The sequence below is a fragment of the Ciconia boyciana genome, chromosome 1 (genome assembly GCF_034638445.1).
Source record: "Ciconia boyciana chromosome 1, ASM3463844v1, whole genome shotgun sequence".
NCBI lineage: Eukaryota > Metazoa > Chordata > Aves > Ciconiiformes > Ciconiidae > Ciconia > Ciconia boyciana.
The window spans coordinates 99,322,855-99,338,697 of record NC_132934.1 but is presented as its reverse complement, the minus strand read 5'-3'; the positions used below and the strand labels follow the sequence as shown (position 1 = coordinate 99,338,697).

The following is a 15,843-nucleotide window of genomic DNA, read 5'->3' as shown; positions in this document are numbered from 1 at the left end:
ACCCATGGGAGCAAGATTCGTGTAGCTAAACTTTAAAACGATGTAAGGAGATCAAATATGGATCCCAAAAGTCCAAAACCTAGTAAAATAAAAGTCTGGCATAACCTAAAGGGGTGGGGTTTTTTTTTTGTGGTATAAACTATAAAAGCAACTTAACAACTGTTGGCTTGAAGTTCAAAAGCAAGTACTTTCAAATTTAAACACATCACAAAAAGCGTGAAAATGTATTAAACCCCAAATCAGAAGAACAAACATTCAAAGACGTGTCTCTTTTTCTACCTTCATCCCCACAAAGCAAGACAGACAACAGTTGAGTCATACACCCCTGTATTTTTTTTGCCTACTAAAATAAATCCAGGAAACACTATCTTCTCTAGTGTGTTACTAAATTTTGCTTCTCAGCTTTTGAGTTTATAAACCCAAGAATTATTTTTCTAGCAGTGACTCAAGATACCACCAATTAATGTAAGCAAACTAGGTAATCTTTATTTCAGGAAGTCAGATCATACTGGAAGGCCGCAAGCTGATGCCACAGTAAGAACAGATCGAGTAGTGTTTACCCCTCACAGTATTACCCTGTTACTTTAGATCAGACTCACCTTGTGTTTATTTCAGTCAGTACCGAACAACATAAAATAACATCTAGTACAGTCACGCAGCCATGTGGACAACGACAGAAATGCTGGGAGTAACTTGTAATATTTTGATAGTACTTGATGTTATGAGAAAAGATTCTGAAGAGAAAATTTCAAGCTAGTTGATAAAACTATACCCACTTCAAGTGCAATGAAGTAAGCTATATCCATTTTCCAGCTCGCTGCTAAGGTCTGTTTGAAAATCAAGTAAATTTGGAAATTCATCCTTCTAATTATAAAAGTACTCCCTCCACCCTCATACCAAAAAGCAACCATCTACACTATTTTCTCTGCCCTTCATCATTTGTATCGCACTCACACAGGAACCTCTCAATGGCTCTGGTCTCTGAGATATCTCATGAAAGAATTTCAAATTCTGCATATAACATAAGTTGAAACTCATGAAGCTCTTCCAAATGTTTAGACTGAGGGGCTTTCTGCTAGGTACCACCCTTCACATTTCTTTAAACCTACAAAGTAGTTACAGATGCCTTGTTCTTTTGCTTGTCAAAGTTGGGAACAGTAGACTTGCTTTTCCCAACATGTAAGTGGTTTCAACACACGGCAAACTTCACAAACGGGAAGAAATACCAGATCAGTAGTTTTTAGAAAGTAACGTAGAAACAGCTGCTGAGATGCATAAGCTGGGCACTTATCTTCCAACAGTCCCTTTTCATTCCCAACCACAGAAATCTTGATTTTTGTTTTACCCATGTTATCAATCTCAAATAACAATCTAAGAAAACATTTTATTCCACTTTGTCTGGGAAGATTCAGGCTGTAATGACTCTGTATGACCATGCACACCTACAATACAAAAAGAGATCCCAGAAACTACGCATGGGTTTAGAGACTCCAGGTTCTGACTTCATCGTGTATCATCAAATTGTGATTACACATATATTTAAGGAAAACGCTCTGATAATCCAGTCATCTTTTGTAACTGTTACTTAATCTACTATCTGAAAGTGAAGTTCAGCTGCAATACTCCAGGCCTCAAGAGTACTGAACCTGGCTGTTTACAGAAATATTTTACCTTTCTAACATACTTCAAGGATGAAAGACATGTGCATGCCAATGCTTGTCAAGGTCTAAGCCACCCTCTTACTCTTTAAGATCAGTCAAGAGGTCTTTGCTTCTATCTACAGAAAATGGCTCTACCGACGAAAAAGGCTTTACACCTTGCTTCATTTTTCCTATCGCTCTTACTGAGAGATGTGGATGTGCGTATACTTCATACAGCAGCATAACTATAAGCAGTCTAAACAATATTATTTTCAGCTGACACCAAGCTTCATCACTATGATCGAAGCACAGACATATATTTTAATAGGTTGTTATTCTGAAAATAAAAATGTTTCTTTAGGGTAGTTCAAACTCACAGTATTATTGCTAAGCAACTATTTCTACAACTGCTGTTCAACTTCCGACACAAAAACAGGAATATAGGAGACAAACTAGGACACTTAGAAATGCCAAATAACCATTAAGACAAGCAAAATTGTGTTATCAGTGTGGAGTGGAATGAGGTGGGAAGGCTTGATCTGCCAAATATGACCTTCAGAAGATCTGGATAGAAAAGTACAAAGCAACAGGCTCTGACAAAAACTAGAGCCAAAGGGAGAAATTGCACTAAAAAAAGACATATCCAGAGGAAAAAAAGAAGCAGCTAAATCTAATAAAGTGACACAGTATTTAAGTGAAAAGTTTTGTTTTACAACAAATGTTACGAGACAGAGGTGACCTAAACTTCATGATACTTTCTGAGGAAGAAATATAAATATGCTTCATCACTTATTACATAGGCTGAGGGCCTATCAGCCCTCTGTATGTACAGGTATGTATCGACCAGTATAATTACACCACTGTCAATCTCATGAGGGCAAATGAGCTAACGTGGAGCACGCACAACTTCGTTTGTTGTCAAACCACAAATGTCACACAGCTACTAGCTTTTTATACACCAGTACACTACACTAGTTAAGATCTTGTATTTGTATAGTTAAATCAGTAGAAGAATCCATCACTATAAAACATGCTTAAACAAAACATGGAAGACTATATTTTGAGTGAGCACATGACTGCTGATCACACCAGGTCAAATTTAAACAAAACAAACAAAAAAAATCCCTGTAGACAAAATGTTAATATATTAACTCACGTTCTTCAGGATTATTTAAACGATGCATTGCTAAAAAGAAAATTTAAGAGAAAAGAAACAAGGCCTTTTATACACTCGGAACATTGGCTGCCCATGTGGAGAGTTCATAAACTTGAAGCAAAACAAAACAAAAAGTAGGGGAGAGGGCTTGGCAATCTTTCTACACAAAAGAAACTGCAGGAGAAGTCAAGGTCAAATGATTTAGATACTCTACCATTACTAACTGTGATATGATTATTTTATAGGAAAGTTCCTTCCCTGGTCTTGCTCTCTTCTCTTCCCTACTAATTCCTAGCTTTGTCTGGAAAACGGGATTGGCATTAGTACATGAAGCCATCACCCTGCCCACACCTCCTCCTTAATACAACGAATTCAACACTCAGTAAGTGTAGCTAGAAAAATTTAAGATAAAACTCTCGGTGTTCAGCAGAAGCAAATGTCTTTCCAACCTACCAACTTAATCAAATATGGTTGTGATTTCTTACAATTGTCGTTTACGCCATACTTCCAAAAACATTCACTTCTCCTTTTACTGGCTCCACAATTTTTTTTCACACATACTAAGTTTAGCGAAATCACTAAAAAGAAGAAAATATAAAGGGATCGATAAAACCAAAAAGCAACCTGTGGATTTACAGAGCAGTATGCTACCCGCGATGATTTTAAACACATCTTACAGTAAATAATATTTCAAATAGATGTTTTATTGAATGCTAAACCAGGAAGAACAAAGTAAGAACACAGAAACGCATTTATTTAAAGGGAAGAAAACAATCGTAGCAGTGAGGTAAGCAGCCAAGAAGTTGATGAAACGAAGTAAATGCATACAAAACCCCTCTAGACTGTGTTTCTGAAAAGAGCAAGTAGTGTGGCTGAAATATACCTAAATGTTTCCTCAACACCTGCCAATGAAGGCAACTAGGAAAAGCAACCTGTTGTCGCTTGTTACTCTACAAGGCATACATAAAGAGGTCGCAAAGAGCACAAGAATTCCGGGCCCGCACGAAGAAACGCTGCTTTTCAAAGAAACAACAAAACCCCCTCGGTCTAATTCAGCCACCGCTACGGGAGCAGTTTCCGAGGCGCGCCCTCCCTCCGCCACCCGCCCAACTCGCCAGCCCAGGCCAAGCCACCCGGAATTGCTTTGCCCGCAGCCCCGCCGCGACCGCACGTGTCCCGCTTCGCCGGGCCCAGCAGCGGCAAAGACTCGCAGCCGCGGCGGGGCCCCGCCGCCCTCAGACGCCCCCGGCTCTTCCTCGCCCGCTCCCGCCCCCCCGCCGGCAGGCCCCTTCCCGCCCCTCCCCCACGCAAGCCTCCCTGCCAGCCCCCGCCCGCCCCGGCCTCCACCCTCCCCCCGGGCCGGGGGCACCCAGCGCCAGCACCCGGCCGCCCCCCGCGGGCGGACAGGCGTCGCCTCCGTTCCCCTTCTCCGCCTCAAGGCCCGGGAGCGGAGCGGAGCGGGCCGGGCCGGGCCGGGCCCCCTCCCCCGCTAACCCCCCAGCCCTGCCCTGGCACTGCCCCCAGGCCGCCGGGGAGCGGCCCGACCCCCGCCCCGCGGAGGGCTGAGGGGCAGCGGCCCTGGCCCCGCGGCGGCCCGCTCCCCCGCCACGCCGAGGGGCCGGGGGGGCCCGAGCCCCGCCGCGCCCCACCCCCGCCCGCGGGGGGGAGGGGCGAGGAGCGGGCCGGGGGGGCGGGGCGGCACTCACCTGGCAGAAGCGGCGGCAGTAATACTGGCTGTTGAGGAGAGCCGGCAGGCCGGCGGGCAGGCCCGGCGTCACCAGCGCCTCCAGCTCCTCACTGAGCCGCTCCGACTCCTGATCGCTCTCGTCTTCCGCCATGCTGCTCCGGCCGCCCTGCGCGTACCGAGCACCCCCCTGCCCCCGCCCCGCCACGCCGGAAGGGGCGACCCCCTCCCCGCCGCCTCACGTCCGGCCACGCCCACCCGCCGCGCTCCTATTGGGCCAGCCGCCGTGCCGATCAACGGCCAACGACGAGAGCACTCGCTCATGACCTCTGACCTCCGGCTCCTCCCTTCCACCCGGCCCCGCCGAAGCGTCCTTCGATTGGAGCAAAAGTCTCTTCGTTACTTTGTCGCCCCCTTGCCATTGGCTGCGCATCCCGTCTGTTACACCTCCCTCCGCAGCCTCCTGCCGACGACTGGCCAAAGCCCCCGTCCGCTAGACGCCACCGTCGCCCTCGCGCACTCTGACTGGCCTGAGCACACCTCCATCAGGGCGCTGACGCCCGCCCCCCACTTCTAATTGGGCAAAAGTGCCGTCCATCCCCGCGCGCCCGGGCCAGGGGGAACCAATCACTGAGGGGCTTCTCCCGCTCGACCGTTCTGTGGCGGCGGGCTGGAGGCGGGCGGCGGGCGGGCGCGGCGGTTGCTAGGCGGGTTGCTAGGTCCCGCCTACCGCGGCCGCCAGGGTGGGTAGGTCCGTCTGGCTGCGGCGCGGCGCTGGCTGCGCGGCGGCCGTTGGCGGAGGGGCGCGTCCGGCCCGCGGCGCGGGGCCCAGCGGCGGCGCGGAGGAGCGGCGGCAGCCCCGCGGCGGCGCGGCGCCGGCCGGCGGGGCGTGGGGAGGCCGCGCGGCCGGAGCGGGTAACGGCGCCCGGCAGGGGCGGGCGGGGGCCGGCGGGGCGCGGCGCGGCGCGGCGCGGCGGGCGGCGCTGGCTCAGCGGGGCCCGCCCGGGGCCGCGCTCCGCCGGCTGTGGCGTCCCGGGGCCGGTCGGCGCGGGGGCGCCTGCGGAGGCGCCTCCCGGCTCTGCCATGGAAACACCCGCCGTGCCGTGCCGGGCGGGGGCAGGAGCGGAGCGGGGCGGGGCGGCGGGGCCGGGGCGGGAGGGGCCGCACCTGTCTGCCGCCTGCCGCCGCGGGGGGGGGAGGGCGGCGAGGCCTGGGGTGCGTGCGCCGCCGCCGCCGCCGCCCCCGGGGGCCGGGCCGGGCCGTTCCCGCAGCCCCCCCGGGCGGAGGAGGGAGAGGAGAGAGGCGGCCGGCGGGGCGGTGGAGCGCGGACCCCGCCGCTCCTCGGAGGCCCTCACGGGTTAAATGGCGCCGTCAATCCGGTGACCAGACCCTAGGGAATAAATACATCGAGTTCTGGCTGCCGGTCACAGCGAAACCAGTTCGGCGGCTGGAAACGCAGGCTTGTTTCGCTCCTCACCTGAAGCACTCCTCGGGCTGGCCAGCAGCTCCCGCGCACACGTAGCGGCTCCGACTGCCCGGACGCTTTTTATCCCAGGCGAGGGCATCCCCCGTCCCCAGGGCTCCCGCCGCTCGGGAAGAGCTTGCCTCCCTCGAAGGGGTAGCAGAGGGTAGATCGGGTGTCTGTCCCGGATGCCTTGTCTGCACGCACACCTTCCCCTGCACTGGGGAACCCAGAAGTAGTTCAGGCGTTAGCAGGCGTCAAAGAATCCACGCCAAAACTTGAGACAAAAAAACCCCACCAAACATCCTGTGTTTCAGTAGTAGCTCACAGAATTCCCACGGATTTTGGTAAAGCTTAAGTGCAAACACATACTTTGTTAGGGGATTTGTTCTGACATTTCAGAAGCCTAAGCAACAAGTTTATGATAGGTTAAGACTTGTTTTCTGCTTGATTTCAGGAAACTTAGGAAAGTTTAACTTAGGTTACTTAGGAAACTCACGGGGATAAATTGCATAAAGCAACAGAAAGACTGAAAAAAGTTCCATCGATGCTGAAAAAAGATTGTTTATCTTAGTCTGTAGTGTCGTGCAGTATCAGTCAAGACTTACAGTTCTGGAAAGCAGCAAATAGTGAAAAAAAAAAAAACCAAACTGGGAAAATAGCTGATAGCAAGATCTTGGTCTCCTTTTTTTCAAAAGAATGTCATCTCTTAGTGTGGCAGTGGTTTAAGAAAAAAGACAATTTTGAAGACTGAATTCTGTGTTCCTTTACTCTATTTCCAGAGCAAGCAAAAGGCATTCTTGACAGCAGAAACTCCGTTCAGTCCTTAGAGCTGGACAAGCTCAACTTATAGTTAGTTTGGAAATTCTGGTCTTTTAAAGGCAGATCTTTTAAAATGTTGCAACAGCAGACTCTGCATATGTAACAAAATAAGTACAGAGAATAATACATCTAAGGTATTCCAATCTCTCAGTCTGCCTTGTGAGCATAGGCAATACAAAATTATTCAAAGTCATTCATACTTGTAAGTAAATGCCCAGGCGGCCTATTATATTTCCTCAAAATATTTGCCAAAATACATTTTTTAATAAACATCTGTTGCCCTATTTTTTGATAAGGAAGTGGGTAGTTAATGTAATGAATGATCATTGTGCTCAGAAAACCTCAAACCTGAACAGAGCTGTTTCTTGACTTCAACTTTACTTTGAAAAGGGCTTAAATTATCTTGGCTGAGATTTACACCAGCTACCCTGTTTCTCAACAACAAAAAAAGAAATGGGTCCTCTTTGATTTTAGTACACTTGACTATGTTATTTCCTGCTTTGGTAACATAGTGTAATTCAGAGTGATGTTAAAAAGTCTCCAACTCTCTTAGTTACTTTCCTCAGAGAAGTTGTCATCTTGGAAAATACAGGTTCTTATTTTGAATTGAAATGTATGCAAGTTTCTGTTCATGTTAGGCTGTTTCACCAGTCTCTAGCTGCAATGACAAAAAGATGTGCTTTTGGCTCTGAGTTAAGGTTCCATCTAGTAGTTGTGGTTTGAGCTGAGGGAAGAGTGCGGGGTGTTCCCAAATGAGTGCTGACAAAGCTCAGGTTTGGTGGTTTTTGTTTGGTTTTGGTTGTTTTGTTGGGTTTTTTTACTGGCTTTTGTAAGTGACAGTAATGGCCTTCTTGCCTGATATTTGGACAGCTAAGTTTTTGCTAACAGAACTAATACACCTTTTCAGGAAGTAAACAGAAAAATACTGACTCAACATAACTAAGAAATTGTCAAATATGTCGAAAATACTAAGAAAGCACCCTTTACACTAAAGGGTAAAGGATAAAAACTGTCTTCAAGAAAAAGCAAAAAACCTTTCTATTTGACTTTCAGTGACAAACATATTGAGTTTTGAGGGTTCTGTTGAGCTTTGTAGTTGTACAAACTAAAAAGTATTTTATTCTGACCCATGAGGAACTTTGGTCTCCTAAGTTCTTTGGACTTCAAGATGAAGATAAGTTTCAATAAGTTTCACACATGTATCTTACATGTAATTATCTTTTAGATGTCAATAAGCGGTATATGGGATATTGAATAGACTGCATCCAAAACTATTTGGTTGAAATCATTAGCACACTTTAACAGCAATTTTTTTTTCAGCTTTCAGGTAAAGTTTATTGAAGGCAACAATGGAACGATTTGGAGTAAAGTCCGCTCCATCACGTAACCGCTCAAAGACTGCTTTGTATGTGACTCCTCAGGATCGTGTAACTGAGTTTGGCAGTGAGCTGCACGAAGACGGAGGAAAACTCTTCTGTACTTCCTGCAATGTGGTTCTGAATCACGTTCGCAAGTCTGCCATCAATGACCACCTCAAGTCTAAAACACACACAAAGCGAAAGGCAGAGTTTGAAGAACAGAACGTCAGGAAGAAGCAAAGGACTCTGACTGCCTCCCTTCAGTGCAACAGTACTGCCCAGACAGAGAAAACCAGCGTCATCCAGGACTTTGTGAAAATGTGCCTGGAAGCTAATATTCCACTTGAGAAGGCTGATCATCCATCTGTGCGAGCCTTCCTGTCCCGCTACGTCAAGAATGGCAGTTCGATACCTAAGTCAGACCAGCTACGGAAAGCATACCTGCCTGATGGGTATGACAATGAGAACCAACTCATCAATACTGAAGACCGTTGAGAAGAAAACTGTTTTCATCATCGTTGTGAAGTTTTACATATTGATGGTGTGGTTTATTTTTATATTCATGCATATATACAGTGTTACATATTGGTTTTACAAGCTATTTTGTATTATTGTAGAAATGACAATCTATTTGTGAACTTAGTGCTATGCCACAGACTGTTGCTAACCCTGCTGTAGACTTCAGAGCTACATTGATGTAGAACTCATGATGAATGTAGGGAACGCACCTGGCATACACCTTATCTATGTTCAGTCCAGCTGTACCTGGCGCTAAGAAAAGGCACTTGGATGGAGGACCTCACTTACCTAACTGTGCATCTAAATATACGAGGAAGATGTTGCAATAGGGATTGTTAATCATGTCAGTGGATTGCTTTGTCCAGTATCCTGTCCATGAGTGACCAAGAAGAAGTGCTGCACATTTGAAATGCAAGAAGCTGTAGAATGGTTAGTTAAAATATAACTGCTCTGTTGGGGGAGGATTGTTGCAAATTCCTGTTCAAGTTCAGTTTACGTTCTAAAACGGGAAATGTTTTTCTTCTAGAATACTCTCTTATCATATTTGGTGCAACTGTGGATGTATTCATTATCAGCTTAAATAGCCGGTCTCTTGTATTGACCTCTGAACTCCACTATTCTCACGAAGCTAGGAGTTCTGCAGGTTTACCATGCCCGCTTTTTTAAAATCACTGTTTCATTGTCTCGGTTTACCATGTCCCCTTCAGTTTCAGTGCCAATCTTTGAAAGCTGAGTAGACAAACCTGTTAACTGAGTGTGGTTTCCAGTGCAGCTGCTGGCAAGTGAAACTTATACTGGACCAAGATCTTAGTAGAGAGGATTAATGCCTTTTTCTTACTAGCAGGACAAAGGATGCTAAATCTAAATTGGGGGTGGGGGAGGCACTGAAGTGTGGAGTTGAGAAAGCTTTTTTACAGTGCACAGGAGAAGGGGCTCCTCCATCTTTCCCTGAAGGTCCTCTACATCCCTGGCCTTGTCTTCAGCCTTTTAGTCAAAGGAGGTGAAGTGATTAAAATAGATTTCAAAATAGTTACTGCAAAGGCTATTCAGTACCTGTAAGCGCAAATAGGAAAGCGTGTATACTTTGAAGCTATACTGGAATTACAGACCTGGGCTGTATTTCTTACTCTGTGCCAAGGCCCCATCTATTGGACTGGCAAAAAGTAAAATGGGAAATTGAAGACTTTCAGTAACGTTACCCTCTCCGAAATCTAGTAAACTGTTACTGAGCTATTCCAAATTATTATGCCAAATAGTCCACTCGATGTAAGTGCTCTATGAATTTTTTGAATGGGATGAGGGAGCATTGTGCAAAGTGCTGGAATACGACCAACTTCTGCCTGCTCTAGATTTCCTTGAGATGCTCTGGGTTCAGGGAGGTGCCAAGCATCTTCTAGCAGCACGGAAATCCTCCACTCGGTGGATACAAAGGTGTAAGCATGCTTTAACTCCCTCAGGTTGAGCCAGTTGTTCTGTTCATCTTCCTTTCCCCAGTAGAGTTTCACAGTATCTGTTTCTCAGTATTTCTTTTATTCCAGATATTTACAGCAATACTAAGTAATTGCTAAAAAGAGACAAAATAACCTGCTTATTTTGTTTCTGTAGCTATTTCCCTAGCTATTCTAGAGCAGTCTCTTTTGCTGGATTGAGAGAGACTTACATACTTAGTGACAACTGGTTTTTGTGCAATTAGCTTCTACAGGAATGCACTTGTGTTACATTATAACCATGTCTTGTGGCCTTCTGCTATGAGATCCGTTTGAATAAGTGGACAAAACTAAAAAGCAGAGGGCTGCCTATCCATGTGTACCAGTACACAAGTACTCAGTACACTGCTGCACCTTTGGTCCCTGTTGAAGCTAGCAGGACTCCATGCAGTCATGGCAATCCTGTCAATGATATTGGTTGCTGGTTCAGAACGTCAGACAGAAATAACAGTAGCAATTTTTTTCTTTAATCCTAGATATCAAAATAGGCCTTCCAAAATATCATTTGCTATTGCACAAGCTTGGGTTTAGCTGAAGATCATGAGCTGCCTTGGGCTAGAACTGTTTTATAAATCTTCTTAAGCCAAATGAAAGGTACACTGCCAATAGCCTTTTCTGTCCTGACAATAATTTAAAGTGTTCTTTTACAGCAGCTGTTTCATTACAGTGAAACAACATCCTTGCTTTAATTTTTACATTTTTTTAACCCTATGAATGCTATCTTAGAATTGAAGCAAATAGAAAACAAGGAAGTATTGAGAAAACAGACTTCCATTAAACAAAAGCATCTAGAGAAGATGGTATGATTAAAAGGTATGAATTTGGACTAGGTAGCTCAGTTCTTGCTAACATGCGATTTCACAGGCTGCAGCCCATAACCATTTTATATAGGATTCAATGCTGTATGTTTTTCCCTTGACTGGCAAACTGACAGACATTTTGAAAAGCATAATGGTAATGTTAAATAGGTTCTTGCACAACTGAAAAAAACCCAATCAAGTTACTTTCACTTACACAATTTTATATAAAAATAAAAGTTAGCAACATCAACAGCTTTTGTTAACAAAAGAAAGCCAATCATTTTCAATAAAGCAAAGCAATATTAGAACACTTAGTTTCTCAAAAACTTACTCTACTTATAAAGCAGTCTGTGTACAGAGCCTCAATTTACAGAATTAATACAATTCTGTAAGTATTTTCAGTAATTATTCTAGTACCAGTTTATTTTTTATGCAGAATTACTGCAGAGGGTACAAGCCTGGTGAGGAACCTTATCAGTGTATCCATAGGGTACCAACTCATAACAACTTGGAAGCAAAAATTGGTCATCAGGATTTTGAATGGAACTAACTTAATTCCAATGCACAGCAGTTTGTAGGACACTGGTGAATTAATAATAGGATATTTTTGTTAAAAAAAAGCCACAACGTTTTTCAAGCTTTTTGAAAATCAAGATACTGATCCGTTGCAACAAACATTCATAATGGAGTAAAACAATGAAAAATAAAGCACTTCCAGGTAATCTAGAAAGAATAATGAATAAGTGAGTTTATATTCATGTACATAACCCAGATCATCAACAATACAGTTACACTTATTTTCTTTAAAAGTAAAAATGGTTCCACTCAGTCTTGGAACAGAGTCCTGCAAACACTCAAGTTCAGAGCATAATTTTGCCAGTATGGCTATAGTTGGATAAAACGTAACCTTGGTTTAATTGCTATTGATCTTGGGGAAGATTTACAGTGGAAGTTTTCTGGTATATCTGGTATATCTAAAACTAAGTAATAACTAATTCCTAGAAGAGAGGCTGTGGTTAAGTTGTTTAACAGTCTCCATGGGGTTTTCCTTTTTTCTGCAAGAACACTGCATTCTTTTTCCATGTATTTCCTGTAAAGAGTAAGCTCAGAAGTAAAGGGAGGATGGTAGCAATGTCTGCTTTTCATTTTACGTACATACGTAGGGACAAGCTATAAGGGATACTTTTTGCCAGGTGGTTTTATTAATATATTTGAAGCTCTAAATGTAATATAAAAAAAAGAAAAAGAAGAAATATTTTCTTCTCTGACCATGTACTTACGTTAGTTTAGCCAACTCACAGCTGAAATTACTCTGAAGTGCTTTTCTTGGAAAAACACTTTCAAAGAGTAAAATAAAAACAGGAACATTCTCTGTTTTGTGACTACTTACATGTATGCACCATGTTAGTTTCAGCTTGCATGTTCTTGAAAAAGCGTGAGCGAGTTCTAATATTTTTAAGCATTTTGAAGCCTGTAATTTGGCAGGTCCCTAGAGGAGGTGAAACATTCGACATAATGAAAGGGAAAGCTGTTTTTCAATTGAGAGAGAAACTTGGTTCTGCAAAGTATGGGATATTCTCATGATAGAAGGACTATTTGTAGCCAGAGCCCTTTTAGCAATTCTGTTGAACTCAACAGTGAAATGCTCCCTGCTAGGTTTTGCAGCATAATGAGCTGGTTTTCAGGGGGGGAGGGGAAAGGCTGAAAGTTTGGCAAGGATAATCTCTATCTATATTTACATATAAAGAGAGGCAAGACTCACTGTTGTTGTGTTCACATTGTACTCACTGCTAACTCTTTGTGTAATTTGAGTGCTTGTTGTCTTTGTACAATTTTAAGGTTGTGTCTAACTTTCAAAATAAATTTTTTTTAACAGAGCTTCTCATTGTAATAATGCTAGTAGAGTTTAGTCTCTTTTGGGCTAGTGAAGATGCTTTTTTTTTTGTTTGGTGGTAAGGATGTTTTGCTGATGGTAAGTGGCCACAGAAATGGTTTCATTTAAACAAGTGGTGAACTTGTGATTAGATACTAGAGTGAGGCTGAAAATACCTGGGTCCTGCAGTGCCACAAGGCTTCCTGTTAGAACAGTAACACCAGAGTAAGTGATTTAAGTTTTTATATTAAAATATTATTGGAAGAGAAATACTTTACTTTGTAAAGTTTTCACTTGGTAATGGAAAAATGGTCCTTTTTTAAAAATAAAGGAATTCCTTTTTCATAGAATTTATGCATGATCTCTTATTTTGCCAAGAAAGCAGATAACGCACATGTGGTAGTTCACATATAATGGTAATGTAAGATAGTAGAAATGGATGGTGACAGGAAAAATTAAAGAATGTACATGCTGTTTTTCTAGCTTAAGGTAGTATCAGACTGTATGTTGAAGCGGTTTGTTGATGTATCTGTACAATCGCACTGAAACCTGTTTCAGGACTGGTTATGCAGAACCCGTTTCAGGACTGGTTATACAGAACCCTGTCAAGTATGTGGCTTTCTTAATGGTGACAGAAATTCCCTAATTATGCCTTCTGTTGCAAGTGAACACCAAGTGAAATAATTATTATGCATTTTGACATTGCAGAAAACAATTTGTAGATATAGAATCTTGCAGCTGCCTATGCTTCAGATCTTTTCAGGAAGGGCTTCTGCAGTGTGGAAGAGTCAGGTCTTTCCAAACTATCTGCAAAAAGGTGACAGTTTGATCTCTGTTTCCCTTAGGGACTTCATGAAAATTGAGGAAATAACATCAGCCCATCAAAATTATCAAGTGTAGGTTTGATTGTTTACACGTTCCTTTTCCTGAATTCTTATCTGGCTTGACATCTCATGATGGATCAGTGATAAACTTGTGCAACCTCTTGACTCATGAATTTATTAATCATTACTTTCTCATTTTGAGGTCACAGCACATTAAGATCAAATTGCTTTTTGTTGCCTTTATACCAAATGGAAAAGCAGAATAGAAATAAACATACCCTTTTGTAAAGTTTTCTTGTGTGGACAATTCCTCTTTGAAACAGCATCTGTATACTGGTGAAATCAACGTATCAGTAAGGATTTGTGTGGAAGCTGATGCAGAATCAGGTGAAGTACATATTTAAAGTTTATTAATTAGGCCATGCTAAATTCTAACGATAACATTTTACTTTCCTAAGTGAATCATGCTGTTTAACCCATATCCAAGATGCAGTAGGATGAAGTATACATAACTGCTTTGAGGCCACATTTATACCGATAATTAGGTTTGACATTTGTCATTTACATAGGCTGGGCAGCAGAGACTGGAGGATAGACAATCTGTGGCAGTTCTGCTTGAGTCAGGTAAGGATTTTTTTTTGCCCATCCCACCACTTTTCTCTTTCTACAAGGGGTTTGGAATTTGTGGGTCTTCTGGTGGTAGAGGCCACCTCTTTCATATTCAAAAGCAGATAGCACATCTCAAGCAAAAGCACAAGGTGCAGGCTCTGAGATAGGATACAGAGAGCTACTGCAACTGTTACTCAGGCTTGACAGAGGGCAGCCTCAAGACCAGTGTTGCCCCTGAAGCTAGACGTTATATATTAACTATACCCAATACAGTTCTATTCTATAAAATAGAAAGTTAAGTACAAAATAGAAATGATAAACAATTGCTGAATGGTTATTTCAGTCCCTTTGAGTTTAGCTTTTGAGCGTCCCAACTCCATGCTCACTTTAGGTTTCAGAAGCCAGAAACATTTGAAGATTTAGTCTTGCAAAAGAACATCTATTTTGATAGAAGATTTCTGCTAGACCTGGAAGAAGACACGAGGAAGATTACTGGTTTCAGTTGGTATGCAAAGCCCATGTTCAGCTGAGCCAAACAAGCACAAGCAATGTAAATTTATTCATGTTTTAGATGTATCTAACTACCTAGCTCTCTCTCTGTGTCTTCTGTCTAGTCGTGCACAGGAAGGGGAAGTAAAAGCAGAGGGCTACTTAAGTGCAGTGAAGTGACCAGTACTCTCATATTATATGTGTTCCGTGAACACACTAAAATAAGAGTACACATTCATTAGGCAGTTTCTACTGTCTTTCAGTGGATACTTTTACTTTTTCCTCCTGTCTGATCCTTCTGTTCAGTAAGCATTATTGTGTTCCCGAGGAAAATAAGGAAATCTTCCATTTTCTCCTAACCAATAGAGTAGCTTACAGCAATGCAGTGGAGAGAGGGTATCGTTCAGCAGTTCCGTTCAAAGCTGGAGGAAAAACAGTTGGGAGCTTTAGAGGTTCTAGGGGGTTTTTATATATTGGTTTGCCTCAAATGTTTTTAATCTGTCCTTCAGTGTACAGAATAGCTCCCAAATTCAGTATTAGATTCCACTGCAGTAAATGAGACCACCTTACCTTAATTCTTTTGTAATTCGCTTTGAATTGCTTCCTCCCTCCCCTTATTTCTGAAGCCTGTCATTACTGCAAGACAAATCCAATAACTACAATACCCATGCTTACACTTAGTGTTTTATATACAGCAAAACCCTGAGTAGATTCTTAACCAATTCTACATGAATGAACTGAATGCCCTTGTGAGAGCATCCGGGCCCATGCTCAGTCTGCACTTTAGAAGCTGGTGCAAGATGTGTTTGTTGATTTAACAAAGCTTAGCTCATCTCATTAAACTGGAATTGCTTAGGAAAAAGCAGAGAGATGCAGAGCATCTCATATTGTGGAAAAAGGAAAGAACTTGCATAGAAATGAAGTAACTGATCCCTCAGTTACTTTAACAGGGAGCTACCGTAGTAAGACATGAGAACAGGCTGCAGGGGCCACCCATAGCTCATGCGGCAGCACATGCTACTGCAAGCTGCATGATTACTAGTGACAGGCAAGGAGCTGGATGGGAGACAAAGTTGTTGTTATTCCTTGAAGATACTAAAGCTTCTTCATGTAGTGCAAT

At 43.5% G+C, this 15,843-nt stretch overlaps 2 protein-coding genes across 7 annotated transcripts in view; one reads left to right on the top strand and one right to left on the bottom strand.

Annotated features, from left to right (window-relative positions):
- ZNF654 (zinc finger protein 654) overlaps positions 1-4,688 on the bottom strand; it is a 37,274-nt gene extending 32,586 nt beyond the window's left edge. Inside the window, exon 1 of the mRNA XM_072884993.1 lies at positions 4,503-4,688. Within this exon, the coding sequence (XP_072741094.1) occupies positions 4,503-4,634 (132 nt within the window). The 5' untranslated portion in view covers positions 4,635-4,688. The remainder of the gene's footprint in view (positions 1-4,502) is intronic.
- A 521-nt stretch (positions 4,689-5,209) lies between these two features.
- Positions 5,210-15,843, top strand: part of CGGBP1 (CGG triplet repeat binding protein 1) — a 29,725-nt gene continuing 19,091 nt past the window's right edge. For 4 of the 6 annotated variants that reach the window (XM_072885018.1, XM_072885035.1, XM_072885026.1 and 1 more), the window contains exons 1-2: positions 8,615-9,070; positions 14,195-14,249. In XM_072885018.1, the coding sequence (XP_072741119.1) occupies positions 9,068-9,070; positions 14,195-14,249 (58 nt within the window). In that variant the 5' untranslated portion in view covers positions 8,615-9,067. Of the gene's footprint in view, positions 5,228-5,295; positions 5,396-8,084; positions 12,807-13,646; positions 13,900-14,194; positions 14,250-15,843 lie in introns of those variants that run through there. The other 2 variants (XR_012045973.1, XM_072885045.1) reach the window with 2 other exon arrangements.